General features: G+C 52.2%; 4 protein-coding genes across 40 annotated transcripts in view; 1 reads left to right on the top strand and 3 right to left on the bottom strand.

The window, feature by feature from the left end:
- DCAF1 (DDB1 and CUL4 associated factor 1) overlaps positions 1-8051 on the top strand; it is a 110251-nt gene extending 102200 nt beyond the window's left edge. For 15 of the 26 annotated variants that reach the window (XR_010155218.1, XR_010155217.1, XR_010155230.1 and 12 more), the window contains 4 exons: positions 541-793; positions 5092-5184; positions 6795-6865; positions 7729-8051. Coding sequence is in view for 11 of the 26 variants with exons in the window: in XM_016941181.3 (XP_016796670.3) it covers positions 541-793; positions 5092-5150 (312 nt within the window). In the remaining 15 variants the exon portion in view is untranslated. Of the gene's footprint in view, positions 1-540; positions 794-5091; positions 6079-6794 lie in introns of those variants that run through there. The other 11 variants (XM_063805869.1, XM_063805877.1, XM_063805873.1 and 8 more) reach the window with 2 other exon arrangements.
- A 1487-nt stretch (positions 8052-9538) lies between these two features.
- Positions 9539-12662, bottom strand: RBM15B (RNA binding motif protein 15B). The gene has a single exon (XM_516489.8). The coding sequence runs from the start codon at positions 12539-12541 to the stop codon at positions 9869-9871; it is 2673 nt and encodes an 890-aa protein (XP_516489.2). The 5' UTR covers positions 12542-12662; the 3' UTR covers positions 9539-9868.
- A 1943-nt stretch (positions 12663-14605) lies between these two features.
- MANF (mesencephalic astrocyte derived neurotrophic factor) lies at positions 14606-19730 on the bottom strand. The gene is made up of 4 exons (XM_001169644.8): positions 18511-19730; positions 17611-17738; positions 16072-16213; positions 14606-15045 (listed from the first exon to the last, which is right to left on the bottom strand). The coding sequence occupies exons 1-4, from the start codon at positions 18794-18796 to the stop codon at positions 14861-14863; spliced, it is 741 nt and encodes a 246-aa protein (XP_001169644.4). The 5' UTR covers positions 18797-19730; the 3' UTR covers positions 14606-14860.
- Positions 19730-24135, bottom strand: part of DOCK3 (dedicator of cytokinesis 3) — a 711354-nt gene continuing 706948 nt past the window's right edge. For 7 of the 12 annotated variants that reach the window (XM_016941175.4, XM_016941176.4, XM_016941179.4 and 4 more), the window contains 2 exons: positions 23718-23800; positions 20025-22875 (listed from right to left, as the gene is read on the bottom strand). In XM_016941175.4, coding sequence (XP_016796664.1) covers positions 22366-22875; positions 23718-23800 — 593 coding nt within the window. In that variant the 3' untranslated portion in view covers positions 20025-22365. Of the gene's footprint in view, positions 22876-23717; positions 23801-24135 lie in introns of all 12 variants that reach the window. The other 5 variants (XM_016941180.3, XM_054681895.2, XM_054681897.2 and 2 more) reach the window with 1 other exon arrangement.

Raw genomic sequence — 24135 nt, 5'->3', positions numbered from 1 at the left:
AAGTCTTTTGTTGCAATGTTGTTCTGATCAAATGTTTGTGATAGCATAGTTAGGAGCTTATCCACATTCTTGGTTAGAAGATCAAGGGCAAGAGCTTGAAGGGCTGAGGAGATAATGAGCAGTTGTGTTCTTCCATTTTGTTAAAGCATTGCATTTTAGATTCCAGGTAAAAGGATTTTTTCTAGTGTCTCAGCTGATTTCACTTGCTTTGGTTGATGCAGGTGAGAAAGAAGAGCCCCCTTGGGCTCCTAGAATATTGATGGCAGAGACTTCTGTGAAGCGAGTTGTCTGTTTCCTTGCATAAGGGCTATGTGACCATTAATCCTTGTCTGAGGGGTGCTTTGACCGTCTTGAGGGACATGTGTGCCTATCTCAGCCATCACTGACAAGTCTGGCTGGCTCATGAAGTCTGTGCTCGTCTAGATCACTACTACCCTCTACTGACAGTTTCCTACCCTGTCCCTTTGGTCGACCTGCCATGTGGCCCCCATGGGTCAGGCCTCTGTATTTGTACTAATGAACGTTACGCTTTCTTACCAGGAAGAGGAAGAACAGGAGGAAGAAGATGATGATGAAGATGATGATGACACCGATGATTTAGATGAGCTTGACACTGACCAGTTGCTGGAGGCGGAGTTGGAGGAGGACGACAATAATGAGAACGCAGGGGAAGATGGGGACAATGACTTCTCTCCCTCTGATGAGGAGCTAGCAAACCTTCTAGAGGAGGGAGAGGACGGGGAGGATGAAGACTCTGATGCAGATGAGGAGGTGGAACTGATCCTGGGGGACAGTAAGTATAGGGCAGAGTTCAGGCTGAGCCTTGGCACCCAGGGCAAGATCCCTTCCTTTGTGCCCATACAACTTAGAGGGCAAGCCATACCACGGTTCTGTGCCCCATAATTTGATTCACTACTCTGGTCTCTTGAGGCAAAGCACCTTTGCATCTCTGCCCTCCTCTCCTGTCAGACTGTGGAACCCAACCAAATGGCTGTCATTTCTTATCTTTCAAGTAGAGATTGGCAGACTTTTTCTGTAAGACCAGACAGTAAATATTTTATGCAGCCGGGCACGGTGGCTCACGCCTGTAATCCCAGCACTTTGGAGGCCGAGGAGGGTGGATCACCTGAGGTCAGGAGTTCGAGACCAGCCTGGGCAACATGATGAAATCCTGTCTCTACTAAAAATACAAAATTAGCTGGGCGTGGTGGCGCATGCCTATAATCCCAGCTACTTGGGAGGCTGAGGCAGGAGAATCGCTTGAACCTGGGAGGCGGAGGTTGCAGTGAGCCGAGATCGTGCCACTGCACTCCAGGCTGGGATAATAGAGTGAGACTCCATCTCAAAAAAAAAAAAAAAAAAAAAAATGCTTTGTAGGGTATATGGCCTTTGTTGCAGCTCTTCAACTCTGCTGTTGTAGTGAGAAAGCAGTCATAGACAATCCGTAAATGAATGATTGTGGCTGTGTTCTAATAAAACTTTGTTTTGCAAAAATAGGTGGTGGGCTTGTAGTTTGTCAACTCCTGCTTCAGAGGATTAGCCTTAGAATGAAAGGCCAAAGTGTAGCTCTCTGCCGAGAGGCATGGCTAGAATCAGTCAGAAGCAGCCCCTCAATGGGGTGCTGTTCTTTTTGGGGTGAATTATAAAGAAATGCAGGCCCTCTTGTGGAGGAGCCCTTTCCTGTCTCCCTTTGGCTAATCCCTCCTAACAGCCAAGGGGCAAATATTTTCCCTTTGGCTTCTGGTTTATTCACTTCCTTTTATTTACCTTTTTTTCTTAATCCAAATTTTGAGGAACAAACTCCAGTTCTTCTAGTTATTTCCCATTAGGTTTCTGAAGTCAAGTTGTCCCCTGACTATGGTAATGAATCCTGCAGAAATCAGCAAATAGTTCAAAGAGGCTGTTAGCTCTGCAGCTGTACATGAATCTTCTTACCAAGGCTGTATTTTGAGGAAGCTTGAGGGTGGGAGGGTAGGGGAGTGTCTTCTATATATTCATCTGCTGTTCATCAACTTCTGTTTTTTCATACTTGGAGGCTGAGGTGATTCAATGGAGTAGGCCGAAGCCTGGTCAGACAAAGTTTTAATGAACGTTTTTGTCACGTGTGAATAGTGAGACATGGGAAACAAGTTATACCTCCTTTCAATTACAAGTAGTTAGCAGAGCAGGTTCGCAGGGTCAGCAAACAGCAGGCCAGCTGATGGTGGTGCTCCCAAAATAAGAGAGCATCACTTTAATTTTTCCATTCTTAATTTGAATATAAAGCCACTCAGTTTGTATTTGGCCTGTACAATTACTGCCTCTTTTAGCTGTTGAGGAAATTCCTTCTTTCAAGCCAAAGGTAATCTGGAAAACTTTAACTCTATCAGTTGTGAGAATGTTGTTACTTTATGAGAATATTTACGATGTGAAAATAATGGATCACAACTTGAGGACGTCTCAGAGTGGACTTCACAATTGAGGTGGAGATGCAGAGGTGGCATCTGGAGCACACTCCATGGCTCTTTCTCTGTTTCATAGAAGAGCCAGCTGCTGTCAGCAAGGAGAGCATTCTTAGCACCCATGGTTTTGCCTAACACTAATCCTTTAGAGCAGTAGCTCTGAACCTTACTGGGCTTATGAAGAGCCCTTTTAGGATAGGGTGAAAGCCATAGAAACTATAGAAAACCACACCCATGCGCCCCCATGTACCTTTACGTAGGCCCTGGAGCCTGCAGGGACTCCATGATTGCAGATGCAGAGCCCTGGCCCTAGGAAGAGAAACAGCTTGATTCTGAGATCTTTTTTTTTTTTTTTTGAGATGGAGTCTCACTCTGTTGCCCAGGCTGGAGTGCAGTGGCGCAGTCTTGGCTCACTGCAAGCTCCGCCTCCCGGGTTCATGCCATTCTCTTGCCTCAGCCTCCTGAGTAGCTGGGACTACAGGCGCCCGCCACCACCCCCAGCTAATTTTTTGTATTTTTAGTAGAGACAGGGTTTCACCGTGTTAGCCAGGATGGTCTCGATCTCCTGACGTCGTGATCCGCCTGCTTTGGCCTCCCAAAGTGCTGGGATACAGGCATCAGCCACTGCGCCCGGCCTGATTCTGAGATCTTTATGTGTCTCTGCTTGTCAGCCCTGCCTCCAAAACCTGTATGTTGTAGAGCGATAGGTTAAACACTACAGGGATTAATTATACCTAGATTGTCTGCCTTAGCGACCTTTCAGAATGGGAGGTCCTAACCAGGGTTTGGGATTGGGTCACTTCAACACTTGGAGAATGGGGAAAGGATAAGGAAGGTGGGGAAAGGATAAGGAAGGTAGAGAAAGGCGTCCTATGATCTGACCACCAGAGGGGAGTTGGTGCCCAAGCCCTGGAGGTTTTCTCTCAGACCTTGAGCCTGACAGTTACTTGCTTAAAGAAGATTGTGCTGTGATCTCGTTAAGCTGCATTTACAGTTCTTAGATGTGCTACAGCGTGGTTAAGATTCTTAGTTCTGAAGAGCTGCATAGCTGCTGGGCAGAAGGGTCTCAGGCCGGTGGGTCTGGCATTGTTGGCTTGTGGAGAGCATGAGTCCTCGGGGATGCTGTGGATGCTGCCACAGGGACCAGGCAAGTTTGTGGTATGGGGTGGGGACCCAGTGCTGGACTTGGCTCTGGGGAGGAGGCCCCACACCCTCCTGTGACACTTCCTCCTGGAGCTCTTACAGCAGAGGAGCTGAGGCTTGCTTTGTTCAGCTGTGTTAGATAATAGTTCTTTGCCATCTCCATCTTGTTTTCCTACTCTTCACCAATACATCACCAATACAGTCAGGCCACTCTTGTGCCCACTTAGACCCAGGAACACTGGTTTTGTCAGCCATTTCTTTTGCTTACTTCCAGACTTTTTTGTATCATTGCCATGCTTTTCTTGGTTTTCCTTTGTCCACTTCAGTTTTCCTCCTAAAGGAAATTGTGTTTGGGGATAATGAATGAAGGAAGGTTTGGGAACATGATTGTCCAAGAGTTGATTCTCTTAGGCACTGGAAAAAGGCTGATGAGGGATTCTTTGCATCTAGTGGCTGCCCCTTGCCACACGGGGCATTTGCAGGGCTCCAGCTCAGGGTTTGTCTGTTTTACGGGCTCAGGGTTTGTCTGTTTTATGGGGGACCTAGTTAAAATGGTTTCATAGCCTCCTGAGCTACGAGTAATCAAATTGGGCACTGAGAACTTTCCTTTTCTTTGACTCAGCGAATATTAGAGTCCCTACAAGCTAGGTACCCTGTTTCTTTCTGATTTTGATCAGCCAGACATGGTGTATCTACCTCATCTTGAGGGTCCTTTTTGCTACCACTTAAGTTTCACCCCTTAACAGATCCTTCCAGAAGTGTTAATGTGTCCGTGTGCTGCCAGAGAAGGCAGATTGTCAAGCAGAGAGGGTCCTCATCAGAGACAGTGCTGTCTTCCAGGGCGTCACACTGCTCCCGCTGGCCTCCTGCCTCTGGATGGGTAGCTGCTTCTCTTGTATTGCTGCAAATTGGCCTGCACCTTTTTGGGAATATAATTTGCAGACTATATTCCGAAATTACAGAGGCATGAATCTAGGGTGACTATCTCTGCCTTGGTGGTCGGTCTTCTGAGGATTGAAGGGAGTGACTAAGGTGTTTCAGAAAAGATACATCTCTCACTTTTGCCTGGTCTTAGCCTGCCTTTCTAGTGGTCTCTTGGGGTCAGGCAGGCCTGTGCGTATCCTTGAAGGACAGCAGAGGCCAAGGGTCATGGAGGCTTACTCACTGCTCCCCTCAGCTCTGCCCCTTTGCAGCCATTTAAAGTGGCATGGGGGGAAGCTTCAGATGGCACTCGCTTGATCGCTTCAGCGCCTCCCAGGCAGGAAGCAGGGGAACTGTGTCCAGGCCCTTAGGAGAGCAAAAGGTCTCCGGGAGAATACAACTGCCAAGCAACAGGAGTATTCTCCAGAGCCAGCTCCAAGGAGTTAATTGATGTGTTTTCTTCTTTCTGGAAACTGGTAGTTAACCTTGCCTTGGGCATGAATGTATGTGAGTGCAGGTGCTTCTGTAGGAAAGCTTCCTATAAGCCTAGTGTGTAATCTTGTCTCTCCCTTTTCTTCCCTTTCAGCTGACAGCTCTGACAACTCTGATTTGGAAGATGACATCATCTTATCTCTGAATGAGTGAGGAGCCATCACTGCTTGGAAGAGATTCTTGGCAGGCGAGAAACTGAGTCAAATGAATTCAGAACATATTCCCTTCTCTTTCTCCCAGGGCTGTCTGTCTGTTAAGGAGCTGCATGCCCTGCATTCAGAAGATTATGGCTTAGAGAGCCTCATTGGCACCCGAGGGTCCTTCCAGAAACAATAACCACCACAAAAATGACAACAGGGACTAGGCCCTACTCTGCACCCCCCACATCCACCCCCACCATTTCCTAGGATGGACATATCTTTCAAGGGGAAAAAAAAACCATGTCTCTGGGGTATTTCACAATATATTTTCTTTGTATAATGTTCTTTACTTAAAGAACAAGAAATAGTTTTTTATAAAACTTTAAAAAGGAAAAAAAAACAGGCATTTATAACTGAGGGTATGAACTTATATCCACCAGGTCTCTTGTCCCTGCACTTCATTTTCTTTGGAAGAAAATGATGTCTAAAGAACAATATAGAGGCATTTTTACATACGTGTTTAAATGAAAAGGAAAATCGTGGTTTCTTAAATTGATAAGGATTAAGAATATTTTATTATAAATATAATATATGATTTTTTAACCTGTTTTGTTGCCTCATATGCTGTCAGGTTAATTTGTTTTCCTTCGTGCCAGAGGTGGGGAGGAAGGCACTCTTGTCTGCTGGGTAAATGCCTAAATTCACTAACCTTCATGGTTTGGGGGCAGCATGGTCATTGTGGATATTGGTTTTGTGGAGTTGAGGGAACTTAGGATATAAGTTCACTCCCTCTATTTTTCTTTGTGATTCAGTTTTTCAAAAATCTTTTTTTCTTCCCTTTCTCCCCATTGTGGAAATTACAAATCAAAGGCCTTTTTCTTTAATGTAAAGTGTATTTATTTAAAAAAATACAAAATAAACTACAAGTCTGTCTTTGTTTATGGCCTTTCCCTATTTTCTTTTACCCAAGTGGGGTGTGTCCCTTTTTTGCAGCTCTAGCCAGGCCATAGAGAAGACACCTTCCAGGAGAGGCAGGGAGAGCATGTTCTGCCCACATAGAGCACTCCAGGGAGGAAAGTAGCTTATACTCACAGTGTCTGCCCCTGCCCTATAGCTCTCTCATGGGGAGGGCCTGTTTTTGTAAGGGTAATGTGGAGAGAGAGGTCAGGGCTTTGTTCCCTGTGGACACAGCTCTCTGTTGTCATGTTCTGGATCCAGCAGGCTGCTCCCAAGTACAGATTTGGTAGAACTGGAAAGGGAGGTATTCTGGGAAGTTTTGGAGGATGGAGTTGGCAAAGCTAAGGAGTGAAAGCATTTCGGCCGTCTATGTAGCTGGGGCAGCGGCCACTAATGTTTTCTGAAAGGGATTGTGACAGTGGACTTGAGCATCCTGGCAGGTTAGGGGTAGTGGAGCTTGGTCTGCGTTTGTAGAAAGATACTTCAGAGGCCCCTAAAATTGGCCTATGGTTAAACTGTGTAACCACCAGGCAAGGTACCAGGGATTTCCACCTTTTCACTCACCCGCCCCACCCTGTTTTCCTTCCCACAATAAATAGAAGACCATAGTCTCTTTCTTCCTTTGATTTTGCCCAAATAACAGCTGCTCAGTTTGTCACATAGGTATTATCCAGCTAAAGTGACTTCTCTCCCTTAACAGAGAGAAGAGGGGACAAATTTGGTTGTGAAGTAAACAAGAAACACAAGACGGCTAAAACTCTCCAGGGGCAGGTAAAGCCCTGCTGGGCTCAGAAGCACTATAGAATTTGCTGTACACACTGAAGTGGGTCTGTGTCACACAGGTATTTCTTGGTCCTCTGGAGAGCAGAGGACTCACTCAGCTCTTTGCTTCATGCCTCGCTTTAATGGTAGTAAACACTTAACCAGTAGAATAGTCTGACTGCTGGTACTGATGGCATCAGAAGAAAACAGGTTAACAATCAAGAAGTAGTGAAAGCACTATATTCTAGTCATTAACTCAACGGAGCCAGTCTCAACTCTGCTGGGAGCACCCACAGGTCTCTATGGGGGAGACAGGGACTATAACAGGGAGGCAGAATTCAGGTTGGCTTGACAACACACCTTAGGAACATGTGCTAAGGGGCTAAGGAAGCATCAGCTGTCTTCCTTATTCTACCAGGGCTGAAAATCGGAGTCACTTAGGCAGCATGAGAACAGTGGCACACCACCAGTGAGGCACATGTTGCCTTTTTGTCTTTAAGCAACACCTTAGACACGGCCTGAACCCCGGGTGGGGGCACTGGATGCCTGAAGTAAGTAAGTTTTCTCAGTGGGGCAGTCTCATAAAATCACCAGGACATTGACCACCTGACCTCCCCTAACTAGTGCTGGCCAAGGCCTGAGAGTTCACAGAACCTGCTAGGTCTTAAGAGCCAAAGGAAGGAAGTGGTTGAGGGCCAGGAAAGAGAAGGAATGTCATGCCAGGGTGTTACTCCTCACCAAAACTTGGCAGTTCTTTTTGGGGCCATGGGACACCTTTCTCTGAAGAGGGATTGGATAAGGCAAAGGTTGAAGTGTCTTCTCTAGGCACATTTTCTAGCATGTTTCCTTTTACTTGGTTCTGTCTCACAAAGCTGGGAGGTAGATGATTCTTCCGGGTCCTGAGCACCTGCTTCATGAAGGAAGATAGGTAGCCCAGAGAAGAAGTTTTGGACTTACTTAACATACCAAGGCAGCTCTGGCCTGTGACTCGGGCGTTTGTTGGAGAGCTGCAGGAAAACCACTGCAGTGTGCCTTCAACAGGACAAGACCCACTCCTGTTTCTGGCGGTACCAGCTACCCTGGAATGGTGGCGTGTCCTGCTGTACCCAACTGACTTGCTTAGGTACCTGGCAGCTGTGACCACAGCTCAAGTAAAAAAACAAACAGGCAAATAAATAAACATGCTTAACATGTCTTTGTGTTGCTGTTTTGTTATGAACGTGCTTGCTCTCTTGCGAGGCACCTGTCCATTCCACATCATCACCGAGGGGTCTACGAGAGCACTGCCAAGTGTTCCTGTGGACCAGCATGGCCTCTCCACAGCCTGCAGTGAGCCCCAGCCTCTAATCTCAGGTGTCACTCATCTCAGGTGTCACTCATGCTACCTCATCCTAGCTCCGGTAAGGGAGCAGACCTGGAGAGAGAGAGGATGCCACGGCCAGCAGGACCTGGAGTTCCTGGTTATCTAGGGGCTCATTTGCTTACCAGAGCTTCTGTTCTCCTCAGCCCTGACAGTGTTCCCTGTTTGTTTGAACATCCAAGGTACCAGACACGCTGAAGAATGGCATTTGGGGTGTTCCATGGTGACAAAACTGTGTGCTCTGGTTTTCCTCCCTGGCCCGCACTGTCCGCAGTACCTTCCTTACTTACTTGAGACAGGGAAGAAGACAGAATCTCACCCTTCTTCCCAGCTAGAGGGTACCTCTGCATCCCTTTCCTCCCCAACTGGCTTGAGTGGCTTCAAGCTCTAGCACTGCCTAACAAACAAACAAACACCTCAGTGACTTGTGATTTCCCCCCCGAAAAATATCTATTATTTCCCATTGGTCTCCACCTTGGCATCAGGGCACAAGGTGTAGGCACATGCTCTGACCTTGCACCTAGGAAACCGTCATTATCAAGGGCATCCCCTAGTCCACTGTGCTCCCCTGTAAGTACTTCAGTCTAGAGGTTCAGTATCCCCCCACAAATCTCTAGGTATGACTGGGCACAGGCCTGCTCTATTACCCATCATCAGCCCTGAACGACCAGAGAAAGCCAAAAATCACAACTAGGCAAAGTTCATGAGTAAATCCAAGGAAGGCTGCCTCCAATCCTCCATTCCAGTATTTGGACTCCCGGGCCCCTGGGAACCTGAGGCAACTCTGTCTCCCAACAAACACTGGATATCCCTGGGCTGAGTGAGGCTAGAAAGTAGGCCGAACCAGGAGCCTGGACAGATCAGGGGCCCCGAGACCCCCTGGCATCAACAGTGCACAGCTTCTCCTTGTACAAGACTACACAGCTACTGAAGGCTACCTGCTGCCAAACAAACATGCTGAGTGGGCACTCTGTCCCAAACAGCCACAGCTCAAACTGATGATGATGGACACACACACACGGTTTAAGGCAGAAAAAACCATCAGTAGCTGCTGACCACAGGCCTTGCGCTCACCCCATCCCTTCCTTTGCATGGGCTCTACTCAGGCTTGTGTGGCAGCGTCCACAGCCCAAACTGAAGCTTGCCTGCTGTCAGCCAAGATAAAAATGAGTGTGAGTAGAGTCCAGACTGAGCCTGAAGAATTGAGAGGCCGAGAGTGACCTGTGCAGCAGTGGTGCTGGAAAGATGACGTAGGGCATTCGTGTACATGCACTAGGGATGTCTTCGATTCTTAGCTTGATTGATTAAACCAGGACTCTGAACAGGTTTAAAAATCCATCCTCTGTCAAAGGTTTTACTGACAACTTTCCACACAGTTGGTCAAAAAATAAAAAAATACAGAACCACAGCAGACAGTATCTTGTACACTAGAAATCAACATAACCGGATTCCCTTCTCATCGTTTAAAAAAAAAAATCCCCCAAAATCTAAGAACTTAGTTTTGGTGGTGGACAGGACTTTGATCCCCACCCAAATGAACCAAAATAACCCAGGAGATAATTCAAACCAAAGTGGTAGGGTAGAGAGGGGATCAGATTTTAAAATAACTGCTTTTGTGACACAAACATGACGCTGGGAAAGACAGGCTTGGGCTAGGCAGTGTCTCTGACGATGACTATCACCATGTGTTCTTCTTCTAGCTTGCCCAATGTCCTTAGTGCTGACTGGAGGTACTGCTGGGAAAAGTCGCAGGGTGGGAAGGCGTAGAGCATGCCTGTGCCGTCTCTGCCCTTGGACCCCCCCACTGGCAAGCTGATCACCCCTGCGGCCTGCTTCTGTTTCAAGTAGGAGACCAGGTTCCTGAGAAGCCGCCTCTGCAGACCGGGCTCCACTGTGGGCATCCCCTCAGTGCCAAGCCCACTGGGGGTTGCCTGGGTGGCTAAGAGGACCGCATAGCCGTTGGGGCTCCCCTGCTTGATGCGTCGTGTGACCTCGTCAAGCTTGGGCTGGTCCAGTCGAAGGCGCTGGGCGATCTTCAGCTGGGTCAGCTTGCTCCCAGAAGTGTGGTCTTTGAGGAGACTGCTGATCACCCCCTGGTCCCCCTCTAGGATGTGCATAGACGTGGGGAAGCAGCTGTTTTTCAACACCAGAAGCCCATTCCAACCCAGCTGTAGTGTCTGAGCGTACTCTGAAAGATTCTTCAGCTTTTTGGTCTCATGTTTTGGCTCTTCCAGAGGCTTGGGTTCGGCCTCTGTGGTCCGGTGATTGCGCTCGCTGTCTCTTGCCTTCTTCCCGTGGGAAGAGTCTGCAGCCTCGTGGTGGTGGTGGTGGTGGCCCCGTTCCTCAGCCCCATGTCTGCTGTTGCTGAGGGAGTTGCTGCTGGACTCTTTGGTCCCTTCACTGGAGTGGTTCTCCTTGCGGCTGCGCTCAGGGGTGCGGTCGGAGCCCCGCTCTGACTGCTGCCCACTGCCCTTGGTCCTACTCCGTTCCTCATATGGGGAATGGGTTGTCCTCCCACGGTCACTGGAAAGGCTTCTCCGTTTCCGCCTCTCTTCCCAGGGCTTGGGCAAACCACGGTCTCCATCTGCCCCCCAACGCTCACCACTCCGGCTGCGCACTGAGCGACTGTAGCCCTCAAGGCTGTTTCGGCGGTCAGAGCTTTTACTGGGGCTGGTCCAGTCCCCTTCCAAAAAAGTCCGGTCTCGGTCTGAGTACAGAAGGTGTGGGGGCGTCCTGTCCCGCACCAGGTCGGCGTCCAGGTTGCGGTGCCGGGTGTATCCATCTGTAAGCAGCTCATAATGCACAGGGAGTGGCGAGGGCTGGTACTGCTGGGGGTACCGAGTCTCCTCTGCTTTGGCAAAATCCACGCGGAGCCTGCGGTCTGGTCCACCCAAGGGAAAACCCCTCATTTTAGCACAGGCGGCCTGGGCTGCGTCCAAGCTCTCGTACTGAATATAGGCAAAGCTATCTCCTTTGACGTGATCAATGGTCCGAATGCTCCCAAAGCGGTCAAACTCTCGGGCCAGAGCCGCCAGTGACGTGTTAGGTCCCAGGCCACCCACCCAGAGACGAGTGGTGGGGTTGGCCTTGCCATAGCCTATCTTAATGGGGTTGCGACCAATCACTCGGCCCGACATGGCCACCTTAGCCCTATGGGCCATGTCCAGGTTCTGGAACTTGAGGAAGGCATAGGCACCGCCCTGGCCACGGGCAGGCCTCTTGATGACCACCTCCTCGATGATGCCATATTTCTCGAAGGCCCTTCGCAGCTCCACCTCAGATACGCTGTGGTCCAGGTTACCAATGAAGAGGTTGCGCGTGGCCCGCTGGTCATCCTCGGGCATCAGGTCCTCCTCACACACAGCTGGGTAGCCATAGGGGCGCCCACGGTCGTCGTACAGCCCGTAGTAGTCCAGGGCCCGCTCCCGGGACAGTCCCACGGCGGCGGCAGCAGCGGCATCCAGGGCGAAGGCTGCGGCGGCGTGACGGGCACGGGGCTCCCGCAGGGGCGGGGCAGCGACGGGGGACAGCGAGCGCTGCTTATACTGGTAGCCTCCGTGTAGCGGGAGGTAGCCGAGCGGGTCGGCGGGCGCGGGCGGCCCTGGGGGAGGCGTGGAAGCGGCGGCGCTGCTGCTGCTACTTCGCCGACTGCTCCCGCCGCCGCCACGCAGGTACACGGGCTCTACCTTGAGCGGGCGGTCGTAGAGCAGCAGCTGCCGGGCCAGGGCGTGCTGGCGGGCCTCGCGTGCGTCCTGTGGGTGCCGGAAATTCACGTAGGCCACACGGCCCAGCTCAGGCGTGTGCGACAGGCGGAGGCTGATCTCGCCGAAGCGCTTGAACTGGTGGAAGAGCCGGTCCTCGAGGTGCTCGGCGGGCAGCGCGGGGCTCAAGCTGCTGATGAGCAACGTCTTGTACTCAGGCGCGGCCGCGGATGAGCCGGGACACGCGGGCTCGGCCCCAGGCGGTGGCGGAGGCGGCGGCAGAGGAGACGCGCGGGGCGACATGCCGGAGGCGCCCGGGTCCCCCGAGGCCTTGCCGCCGCGTCCCCCGCCGCCAGCGCCGGAGCCCGAGGAGCGCCCGCTACTCGCGCGGTGATTCGCGTCCCCGGTGCCGCGGCCGTCGCGATGCCCGCCCCCGCCGCTTCCGCTGCCGCGGGGTTTGTCGCGGGCCCGCGCTGGAACCGGGTGCTTGGCGCCGCCAGAGGCCTTGTGCGCCGCCCGCCGCCCGCCCGCCTCCGCCTCCCGTTCGCGCTCCCGCGGACGCTTGGCCGACGATGACGAGCCGCGCCCGCTCGGGCTAGAGTCTCGCTCGCTCTGCCGCTTCATGGCGCTGGCGCGGCGGGCGGGCGGCCCGTAGGTTTCTCACAGCAGCGGCGGCGGCGGAGGCGGCGGCCGAGGAGGCAGCGCCCCCGGCGCCGCCATCTTGGACAAAAGGACTCGGCGCGGCGGTGGCGGCGGGGCGGGGCGGGAGCGGCGCCGAGGGGCCGGGCATTGCGTTATCAAGGTGCGCCGTCCTGCCACGTGACTCTGCGGCGGGCGGAGCAAGACCCGCGCCGGGCCTGCGTCATCGCGCTGCGTCGCCCAGTGCCATGTGACCCTGTGAGTGCTGGGTGAGTGGGCCCGGGCCGCGCGCTCTGGCGCCACCGCGCGGCCCGCATGGCCGATGCTTGAGGCTACGCGGAGTGTAGTGAACCCTGAGAGGCCGGCGAGACGACCTAACGCTTTGTGCTCCCAGCCGTGCTTTGCCGCTCTGGGTCCAGCTATCTCCTCTTGCAAGCACTGGAGCCCGCGCTGATTGGAGCAGGAGTGGCAGCTTCCATGGCCGTTGGGACCTGGGGCATTGACCCAGTCAGTGGTCTCTTTATGTAGTATCCCCTCAGTCCTAGGACTAGGCTTGAGCAAACCCCACATCACCCTCGTTGGCATCTCCTGCCTGGGATCCGGCGTTGACAGCGCCAAGGACTAATGCATGCCTATCCTTAGACCCTGTCCAGGACCCAAGGCCCACATTCTGCGCATTCTCCACGTGCAGGTTCACCTGCAGCAGTCCCCGAAAAGGCCGTGAGGACAATTGCTGTCACGCAGGTAAAAACCGAAAGCAGAGACAAGCCTGCAGTTGCAGTTGATGGAGTTGGAATAGACTCTTTAACGCCACTCTTGGGTCCCACCCTCTTCTGTGGGCATCTGGGCAGATAGGCTGGAAAGGTAGGGCCGTAAGAGCCAAGGATGAAGAGGCCATATGCACAGATAGTGCCAGCAGTTATCACAGCTTGCCACGCTGACCCCTCGCTGGCCAGTACCCTCCTGTTCATCACCTTCAGGACGACCTCTTCTCCCCAGCTGAGGTGAGGGAAAGGGTGCCCAGGTGCTCAAGCCCATTGAGGAAGCTTTCATTCTCCAAGGACAGTTGCTGGAGCCATGGTAGAACCTGACCCAATTTCCGGCACAGAATCCTTGCGATGGGGAAGAGCAGACCAAGTCATGCCCTCTTCGCACAATGAGAAAGCAGCTCCTGGAGTAGCTCAGGCAGGTGCAGGGGGAAAGGTCTTGGAAGAAAGCAATGGGTTCCACAGCAGCAAGGCCTCCTACAGGCAAACTGAGCTTAGGAGACACAAGTGAAGTGATCTGAGGCAAGAGCAATTACTTGGAAAGCACTGGTTCTTAGTCCGTCCTTTCAGGTGGTTTCTACAGGTGTCTTCATTGAGCCACAGCTCACACCAACAACTGGGTTTCCTAAGCACCAGTGCCACAGAGAGTGGCTTAAGAAGCAGACTCCAGCAAAACCCTGGACCTCAACTGTTAAGACTAATCTAGGGTAAACAAAGGCAAAAGGCAGCTTCCCACTCCCTCTTTGTATAAGCTGACTCCTGCCAGACTTGCAAAAACTGGAACAGACATCAGAGGCTTGGAATGGACAAAAGAGCAAGTAGGTGGCCAGGCCAACAGCATCTTTATAGAGATGTCAGTGCTGAAGTGCACTGATTGAAGATATCCTTGTGGAAAACCACACTCCAGACACCCTGTCTTGCTTGTACTGAGCCACAATATAAGGCCCTCCAATGTATTCCAGACTCACTCCTCCTAGAGCTGTGGCCTCCAGCTCTCTTGGGTGGGTAAGACAGATACTGTATCAAGGGGCAGGGTATCAAGCGCAGCACCCCCCGCCCCTGCCACCTCCTTTCTGCTGAGTGCCTGCTGCCCTCTAGTGGCACACACCCACACACATCAGCTGGCCCCAGCCCCTATGTCCTGCTCTGGTATTTTCAGCACTGGTGGGTTGAGAGATAAATGGGAATGAATAACCCCCCAAACTCTGCAACGGGAAAGCAGAAACTGGTAGGAGCCTCCTGGGGCAAAACCCCATTTTGGTATTCACTATAATTCTGCAAGGACAGCTAGAAATTTTTTTTCTTTAATAAAAAAATCCCAGACACACTTTGAAGTCCTAGAGTACACCAGCAACAGAAGGAAGGGAATCCCCTCATGGGGGTACTGTAGGGCCAGCATCATCAGGAAAGCTCCAGGCTTCACATCTGATACAGTATTGTCAGGAGCCCACTTAAAAAATAAATTACAAAAAGGCTGTTTTGGGAGTAAGCAGTTGAACTGTTTTTTCCCCCTCAGGTGCAACAGAGATTGAGCAGACTACAAATCGGTCCGTGCACTGGCTGCCTTGGGGGCATATTTAGGCATCAGTTCATTTATCTTCCGGATGTAGTCAGACTTTTCTGCACAGCCTTTGCATGTCTCCCCCCAGTCATCCAGAATCTTCTTCAGCTCTTTAACTCGGAGCTTCTTCAGGTCCACTGTGCTCAGGTCGATCTGCTTGTCTGGAGGAGAGAGCAGGGAGAGTCACTGGCTGGGTGGAGCACCTGCAGTCGCCCAGTAGTCCCAGAATATGTCACTCCCTGAACGGCCAAACCAGCCCTACTGGTTTCAGAGGAAGAGACGTTTCCAGACACATTTACAGGCATGTCAGTGCCTACTGCCCCCACAAGAGGGAACTAGCCTCTTCACCAGGAAGGCTGGCCACATATTATGTCTACTACAGATATGCAGCGTGAACAAGGATAGGGACAGAGGCCACACTGTCCTTATAGGAGAAACGTGGTTCCCATCTTCCAAGTGCCTCTGACATAGTCACCACATACTAACAACTCCAGGCTGGTGACAAAGAGCAGCCCTGCTCAGGCCCTTGAGTTAGGAACTTACTCTCCATGACCACAGTGACCTGGAGCCAACTGGACCTGTACCAGGAAGACACAAGTAGGTCAACACAGGTCCTTGGCCATTCAAGTTTTTCAGAAGAGGCCCTGACTGTTTCTGAAGACTGGGACTATGTACACCAGAGACCCAGTCAGCAAGAGAGATGCTGTAGTTCCTAACTCTTGGGCTTGCATGCTTGGACATAGTGTTTCTTTTCAAAATAGTAAAAATCACTGGGGCTTCAGAGCTTGCAGCCAGAACCAGCCTGTTAAACCCAAGTCGTACCATGTCCCTTCTCTGCTCAAAAACTCCTAATGCTCCTAACTTCACGCAGATTAAAAGCCCTCACCAGCCTGCAATGCTCTCTGACTTGCCATGCCACTGGACACCTTTATCCTGCCTGTATCCTCTTCCATTAGCTGGCCTCTTGGCTAATCCTCACCTCCTTCAAAGTTTGCTGAAATATCACTTCTTCAATAAGGCCTATTCTGACCTCCACCCACTTCCATGCCAGAGCCCTCCAGCATTTAGCACCATCTGTCATACAATACAACCCACTCATGACTCTAGCTCATCATTTTCCTCTCCCAGATGGGAAACAAACCCAGAAGGTGCACAGCATTCATTAAGAAAGGACTAGGCATACTCACCATACTTTAGCTCACATATCTGGCTGTCCTTCTTCTTAAGCTTCTCACAGATCTTCTCCACAGGGATGTGGTGGGCCAGAGGCTTTGATACCTCATTGATGATTTTGGTGGCTGCATCATCTGTGGCCCCGATATAGTAGCACTGGAGCAAGAAAGGACAATGGCCTTCAGGAGGTGCTTGAGAGCCATCTCCTCCAAACATACTGACACCTTGAAACATCATCTCTCTGTAGGGCCTTACTTGTGTTTTGAGATAGGGCTCCCTGTCACCCAGGCTGGAATGCAGTGGCATGATCACGGCTCCCTGCAGCTTCATTCTGTTGGGTGGTGATCCTCCCCTCTCAGCCACCCTAGTAGCTGGGTCTACCGGTGTGGGCCACCACACCCAGCTAATTAAAACAAATTTTTTTTTTTTTTTGAGATAAAGTTTTGCTCTGTCACCCAGGCTGGACTGCAGTGGCGCAATCTCGGCTCGGCTCACTGCAACCTCCGCCTCCCAGGTTCAAGCAATTCTCCCTGCCTCAGCCTCCTGAGCAGCTGGGATTACAGGCGCCTGTCACCATGCCTGGCTAATTTTTGTATTTTTTAGTAGAGATAGAGTTTTGCCATGTTGGCCAGGCTGGTCTTGAACTCCTGACCTCAGGTGATCCACCTCGGTCTCCCAAAGTGCTGAGATTACAGGTGTGAGCCACCACGCCTAGCCTAAAAATTTTTTTGTGCAGACAGGATTTCACCACTTTGCCCAGGCTGATCTCAAACTCCTAAGTTCAAGCAATCCTCCCACCTTGGCCTCCCAAAGTGCTAGGAAGACAGGCATGAGCCACCGCACCTGGCCCACAGCGGCATTTTTCGGTGCCCTGCCTGTACTGGTAGTCAGATTCAGCCAGTGTAAACCCTGGACTCTTAACACATGCTCAGTCCAAGCTGACAGCCACCAAATGAATTTAAGTGTCACCAGGGTTCAAACCTTTAACAGAGAGAAAAGCCAGAGACTGTCAGAGAAATTCAAGTTAGAAAACCCATTGCTTCACTAGGGCTTTTGTCTTGGATTCGGCCCTTGCCTATCCTGTAGGCACCCTGTCACCTTCTCCTGTCCACATACATGCCAAACTCTTTCAGGCCTCTGGGCACTCACACTGCTGTTCCCTGTATGGGATGGTCTTACCCCACTTCAATGATAACCCTTCCTCAGAGACTTCTTGGCCACTCTAAATCAGCACCTGCTGGTCCATTTTCTTCATGACACCCAGACATTGCATTATTTGTGTGTCCGACTGTCACTTCTTTCCCCTGATATTCCCAGTGCCTAGCACATAGTAGGTCCTTAATAAAGACTAACAGGATAAAAAAAAAAATCACAGTTGCAGAACACATGCTGCTTTGGGAAGGACATAGAAGCACTTCAGTCTCACATTAGTTTATGGAGAGAGTAGCTGGCTTCCTAAACAGAGAGGTGGGCAAGGCCTTTTATCAAACGGCTGGTGAAGCCGAGGGTTAACATGAGCCAGGGCCAGTTGGGGAGGATCACCAGCTACTTACCAACCGATTCTCTTTGCCTCTTGCTTCCCGGCAGAACTTTATAAGTTCGTTTTCAATAGTGGCTGGTGAGAATGTGACATCTCTGTCTTTGAGGTCCTGGTAAAATCTTCCCAGATAAGAAATACAAACTGGAAAAGAGAGGGACGGGAGATGCTCAGCAATCACCAAGCTGTTCCAATCCACCAGAAAAGAACTCCGCCAGCAATTTTAATAGGAGACACGGAGATGAATCATTAGAGGTGAGCTTTTCCATCACCGATTTTTCTCAGGTGTCTACAGGTAGACAGAACCTGCTTCCAGGTGGCGGGGGTCCCCTGGTACACCCAGGGCATCAAAGGAGCAAGCATCACCCAATGACCTATAAACGACTTCTCCCTGCTCCTTTCATCAAGTTTAAGCCCATGGTGAACACGTGTCCTTGAGACGGGACTCACTGTGACCTCATAAATGGAGAGACTGGAAGGTGAAGAGAAAAATGATCAAAATGCTGCTGCTAATTTCCAAATACAACAGCGGACCCAGAGGTGCAGCTTCGTGATCCCAACAGACAGGGCGCAGCACCCACGGCCAGCCCTGGAGCTCCCGACGCCGAACAGGGAGCGGTAACCTCTAGATGGTGGTGGGGACAATAACTCAGGAGTAATGGAGATTTCAGGCCAAGTTTTCAACGGGATCTAGTCTCAACTTTTCTTCGTCGGACCAATGTTTTCTAGGCCCAAGAAAGATTTACTAGGGCGGGCGCCGGAGCCTCCTCATGCAGGCCCCGCGGGGACCTGCTGTCGCCCCCGCCCTCGCCCCCCCCCCCCGCCCTCTTGGCCCCGGCCGTCTGGTGATGTTGTGGGGTTCAGCGCCGCCGCCAGAACGGTCACGGATCGCGGCCCCAGGCCCCCTATCCCGCACCTTCGCAGTCGCCCGGCCGCAGCGACCGGCTGCCCGGCAGCACGCTCAGAGCCAGCGCCACCGCCAGCCCCTGCGTGGCCCACATCCTCCTCATCCTCCTCCTCCTCCTCCGCTGCCGCCGCCGACCGACTGAACCGCACCCGCCGCGCCGCACCGCCTCCAAGTCCCGGCCGCGCGCCGTAGCTCCCCATTGGCGGGGGGCCCCCCGGCGCCCTCCCACATGCCCTTCCCCGTTGGTCCAGGAGCCGCGAGGCCAGACGGGCGGCTCCACGCTGCCCTCCCTCATTGGCTGGTGGTGTCTGAGCCCTAGACAGTTGTCGGCCGCTGATTGAACCCGGGCCCGCCGCAGGAAGCGACTACAGCAGCGACGGAAGCGGTGTGGGCCGCCATTTTGGGTAAGGGCAGCGACTGTGGCTGAGGCTGGGTACTGCTAGCTGAATGGGGTTCGGCCACGCCTTACATCTGTTGAGTTGACCCGCGTACCCCTGCCCTGGGCCCCAGGCTCCCTCGAAAACCCCTGCTGATCTCCTCGCCTGGACTCCGACTCGTGGTGCAGGAGTTCTGGGGTCAGCCAAGACAACAGGTTAGGCAGGAAGGGCGGGCGGCCGCAGGCAAGGCTCAAAGAGGTTTCTTTTTTCTTCTTTCATTCGCGTGGGCAACGGACCCAACCTTTGAAAGCCCACCTGCTGATCCTCCACCTGACCGGAGCCCGCCGTGCATAGCCTGATAGGAGACGTGCGGGGTGGACGGACTGCGGGACATCCGGAGGAAGGGCTCAAGGCGCGCCAAGCTCAAAGCTGGGCCGCCACTCTAGACCGTGGAGGGAAGCGCCCGGGCCAGATCATCGGTCGAGGACATGGGGTCGCCTCAGAGTGGGAAGGTGAGGGGCTCGGGAGGTGCCCTTAGAAGCTCTGAATCGTGGCTTGGTGGCTGGCCAGCCGCCTCCTGCCTCCCCGGCTAGGCCCTCGGGGTCCCCCGCTGCCGTGGGACCTCCTGAGTGGGGTCCCGGGAATCACCAGAGAAGCACTGGAGGATGTTTCCTTTTCGACTGCCCTTTCAAGTGCCCTCCTGGCTGCCTGCCTTGAAGGCAGGATGCGGGAACGGTTGGCTCTACTCAGTGCAAAAAGGACATGTCTATGGGGCTAAAAAGGGCTTGGAGCCCGGCGACAAGGGTTGGAGAGGGGCACATCCTCTGCTCCCATTCAGTGAATTCAGTGGATCAGTATCACGTATTTATCTTTAATTCACATCACAGCAGTCAAGGAAGTGGGGAAAGGGGGAAAAAATCAAGTGGCAGATATTTACAACTAAAATTCACATTACTTGTTGGATTTTGAACATGCTACCACAATATATACAGTAAAATACCTCTTGGGACAATGGTACAAATTTTGTTTCCTTTAACTTTGCTTTTCTGGTACAGGTAAGATTTTTAAATCACTTTTTTTCTTTAAACATGAATACACAAAAGAAATGGTTAGAAGTTTCCTTGTTTTAAATAAGCACAGAATGCGGGAGGTTAAAAACACATTTATAGTGCTGAATACCAATTGGACATCACACTCTATACATTTTTTGCTCAAATTCCTGTACAAATACACAGCATTCAAATAGGTATTTACAGATAAGCTTGAAAGAATGAAAATCAGTATTTTACAATCTTTTCAAAGGGTTCTCATCTCTGGCCTCCCATTTCCCCTCAGACTGACTTATTCTCCAACAAAAGGGATTTCAGAATGTGTCGTTTTCATTTAGTTAGGGAAAATGGAGAGGGAAAACAAACGGTTTCACCTTGCATAATGCGAAGCCAAATGAACCCATACTCCCCTCCCTACCTCTTGTGCCACCAAGTGGAGAAGGTAGCTGTTCTTATGTGATGACTGCCTTGTCCAGGGATTGACTTTCAGAAGTGCCTTAAAATCTAAGCCCTCCTACCTATGAATCAAATCCAAAACTAGCCCCTAACCCCTAACCCTCTTAACACCTGTGAACACCAGATGGTCCAGAGATTGAAGCTTGCAAATGAATGTAGGCTGAGAAGCAGGCCAACCCTTTGAGGTGAGGGCTGCTGTAACTGACCCATATCCTCAGCAGCCTTCCGCCCCACTCTGCCTGGAGTGAACCTGGTGGTATCAGAAGGGACCCACACTGGTGATAAACCCCCAGAAAAACCCTGGAGGTAATTTAGACCTCCATCTTTCCCAGTAGGTTATTAGCATTTCTGTTAAACAAGCTGGGGTTTGTTTACAAGAGAAAAACACACTGACCATGGCCTTTACTGTCTGGAAAGAGGGGCAGTGGAGAAGGGACAAGGGGCTCGGGCCCAGGGCCTGGCTGTGGAGGTCATACAGGCCAGCAGAAGAAGAACTGGGGGCAATACGCCTGCCCAACAAGGCAGCCTTGTGACCATCATTAATGTGAACTCGAGCAAATAAAAGAAAAAAAATATTTTGTAGGCTTTTTTTAAAGTAACTTAAAAGCACCCTGGTAAAGTACTACTATACCCACCTGACCCTATCCCCCCAAATAATAAACTGAGAGGAAAATCAGTGCCCTGACTTGAATGAGTTTCCTCTAAAGACACCACTGCTCTGCTTTATAGTTTCCTATAAAGACACCAACAGACTGGGGAGACTGGAGAAACTACCCTCCTGCCAGCCCCGAACCCTGAGTGGTGGTCCCCATGGCCTGGAGTGGGTTGCTGTATGTGGCCACTTGGGAGATGACAATTCTACCTGCATGGCTATCTGCTTCCAAAAGGAGAAGCCCCCTCCCACCCTCTTTACCCAGGAGCCTGCTGAACCTGACCACATGTCCTCAGGGCCTGGAAGCCTGGCTGGGCAGCCAACCCCATGGCTCAGAGGTAGTGCTGAAAATCCCTGATTCAGGAGCTGATGGTAGGCATTCTGGATGCTTCTGAAAGCTTTGAGGATTTCCGGCGCCTGCCACACCCCACACTCTTACACCAGTCTCTCTACCACGTAGGAAGGGGACCAGCTCCCCCTAGGAGGAAGGTAGCTAGGATAGCCTCTCTGGCTCCATACCTCCACTCAAACCCCAGAGGGCGGGAGATAACCCTTGCAGATCCAGTCACCACTGGGGCTCCTGTGGGGCATGAGGTGTTTCAAGAATGGAAGGGAGCAAATGGTCAGAAATAATGTGATGGAGAGAAAAATCCAAGGTGGAGTAGGAGACGGCTGGCCCATTGAACCCTGGCGGTGCCCTGGGCATGCAGTTAGGCCAGTCACATGCCTGAGCCAGCAGGTTGGTCCAGCCAGCCCCTCAGTAGCACACTCCTGGATGGAAGAGGGGGCAGGTGGGCAGGCATTTGTGCAAAACGGCTTGTGGCCCTTTTTCCACCTGTGACATGTCTATATGGTCCTTGCAATCCCTGAATGCAACCATGAACTCTTCTGTCCATACAGCAAAGGAAGAGGTCCTTAGTGCAATTTCCATTCGGTGCATCTCTACCCTGGAGGGAGGGCCTGGGCTCCCACTCCTGGGCCCTGCAGTGTGGCAAAGTGATTCTGTCTGTGCAATTTCTCCATGTAGCTCCACATGGTCCAGAACTGCAGGAGGAAGAAAGCATCTACTGCATAAAGGAAAGAAAGGAAAACCCATAGAAATGGAAATGTAAAAAAATAAAAAGGGAAGCCACAACCCTTCATGCTGCTGTGGCCTCTGTACATGGCAACACATGAGTTCACGGCAGTAGAACGGAGACTTGGGGGTGGTTCTCTCCTGAGTGCAAGCCTCTCTGGCTCCCTGGGGTGGGGCTGGGGGACTTGCTTTTCAGACCTGGAGTGATTGGCAAGCTGCTTACTGAGGGCGGCATCCCAGCCGCCTCGTTGCCCCTCACTGCTCCCCTCGGCCGTGCTCCCAGGCCATGCGGGCCTGCTCCTCCTTAGCGCTCCCAGGAGGCAGTGGAGCCTTGCGGTGCAGGCCTCGAGGCCTCTCAGTCTCTTCACGCAGCAGCACCCCCTCATCGTGCTCCAGGGCCGGCAGGCGGGGGTGGTAGGGCTTGGGCGGCAGCGCAGGCGGGTCCATGGGGTCCTGAGGGATGACGCACCCTGGGGCTGAGTGGCTTCGGCATGGCTGGGCCTTGATGGAGTCCAGGACGGCAGACTCAGAGAGGCTGTAGTGGACAGGGAGGTAGGGTGGCTCAAGATCTTCATCAGCATTCCAGGCCTGACTTGGCATGGAGTCCATGGTGTCAGTGCGAGGTGGGGCCTCCGAGGAGTGCCCAAAGTTACTCTCACTCAAGGAGGACACGCCGCTGCTGGCACTGCCGGACAGCGTAGAGTTGCTGCCGTCCAGACCTGACTGGGGGCTTGTGGGGGAGGCTGGGATAGGGTGGAGAGGAGACTGCGAAGGAAAGGGTGGGCATGTTAGAATCCCTCTCTCCAGACAGGCTGACTTGCCCGCCATAGGAAGACCAAGAGCCTGCTTATGAATGAACTTTAACCCTCATCAACAGCATGTTTCTTGTTTCTTCAGCAGCAAGCTCCCAGCTCCTCCCACCACCCCCAAGCCAGTGGAACTCCAGAATCATCTGCATTTCTGTGGCCAAAAAATTGCCCTGCCCTGGCTGCTGGGCATTGGTGCCCCCTGGTCCCAGGTCCCAGGCTGCCGTCGGTGGCTCTGGGATACTGACATAAAGGCTGGGTCATCAGGCCTGTTGAGGGGGGGCAGAAAGAACCCTGGTGGGCCGTGGACCAGAGGAATGTATTCTGCTGCTAAAATCTGTGATAGACTCAGTCTTTTCCAATTTGCAGACAAGCTAACAGGTAGGAAATTTTACTCTCCTGAGTTTTTCATAAAGTTCTTGCTTTTACTGAATTCTAGTTTGAAATGCTCTCTGATCCACCACAGGAACATTTGTTTAGCTAGCGAACTACAGTGTGTTGACACCTTGGTGCTGGCTGAGAGCCCCCAGGTTTCCCAGTGCTCACTGCCCACACACTCTTGGTACTGTGTGTTGTTGTCTCCAGGACCCTCTGATCTCCCTGCCCCCATCACATTTGCTGCAGGACACAAGTGTGCACCTGCAGCTCAAGTGTGGCTCTGGCCACCCCCAGCTTCTGCCAGGCTGGGGAGAGAGGTGAAGGGGAGGGCTCCAGTTCCTCCTGTAGACCCCAAGGGTGGTTCTAGAGCAGACGAGATGACTCATCTCACAGCCTGGTGGGGCTGCCGCTTCAGTACATTACCTTGCGCAGGGTCCGGGCAGGGAGGGCTGGGGGGGTATCACCCAGAGGGTGGTGGAAGGCGTCAAAGTGTAGGGAGTAATGACCTGCAAAGGGAACAGAACCAGAGCCTCAGCTGGGGGCCCTGCACAGACTTCATGCCAGCACCATCTTGCTGGGCCAACTGGGCAGGCATGAGAAGAGTCCCCTGGGGACCCCTCAGCATTGAGGGCTATGGATAAACCTCTCTTTACACTGGCCTTCTCCAAAACACAGGCTGCTGGGGTAAAAGAAACTCACTCCACACAGGAAGTCAGAAAAGTTGAGTGCTTCAGAGTCTGTGGAACAGGCCTCAGGCAGAGGCAGCTCTAGCCCACTGCTAGGCGATGAGACAGTCTGGTGAGAAGTGTGCCTGGCACAGTCAATTCCATTGTCTTCAGCC

Source organism: Pan troglodytes, chromosome 2, assembly GCF_028858775.2.
Source record: "Pan troglodytes isolate AG18354 chromosome 2, NHGRI_mPanTro3-v2.0_pri, whole genome shotgun sequence".
NCBI lineage: Eukaryota > Metazoa > Chordata > Mammalia > Primates > Hominidae > Pan > Pan troglodytes.
The sequence above is the reverse complement of the archived record's forward strand: the minus strand, read 5'-3'. Positions and strand labels throughout refer to the sequence as shown.

Bases quoted from the DNA above. Each gene is read 5' to 3' on its own strand.
- RBM15B (XM_516489.8), bottom strand. From the start codon at position 12,541: ATGAAGCGGCAGAGCGAGCGAGACTCTAGCCCGAGCGGGCGCGGCTCG.
- MANF (XM_001169644.8), bottom strand. From the start codon at position 18,796: ATGAGGGAGGGCAGCGTGGAGCCGCCCGTCTGGCCTCGCGGCTCCTGG. The intron at 17,739-18,510 runs GTGCGGGATAGG...TCTCTTTTCCAG, and splicing joins GCGGCCGGGCGACTGCGAAG to TTTGTATTTCTTATCTGGGA. The intron at 15,046-16,071 runs GTGAGTATGCCT...TCTCTCCTCCAG, and splicing joins GATATGTGAGCTAAAGTATG to ACAAGCAGATCGACCTGAGC.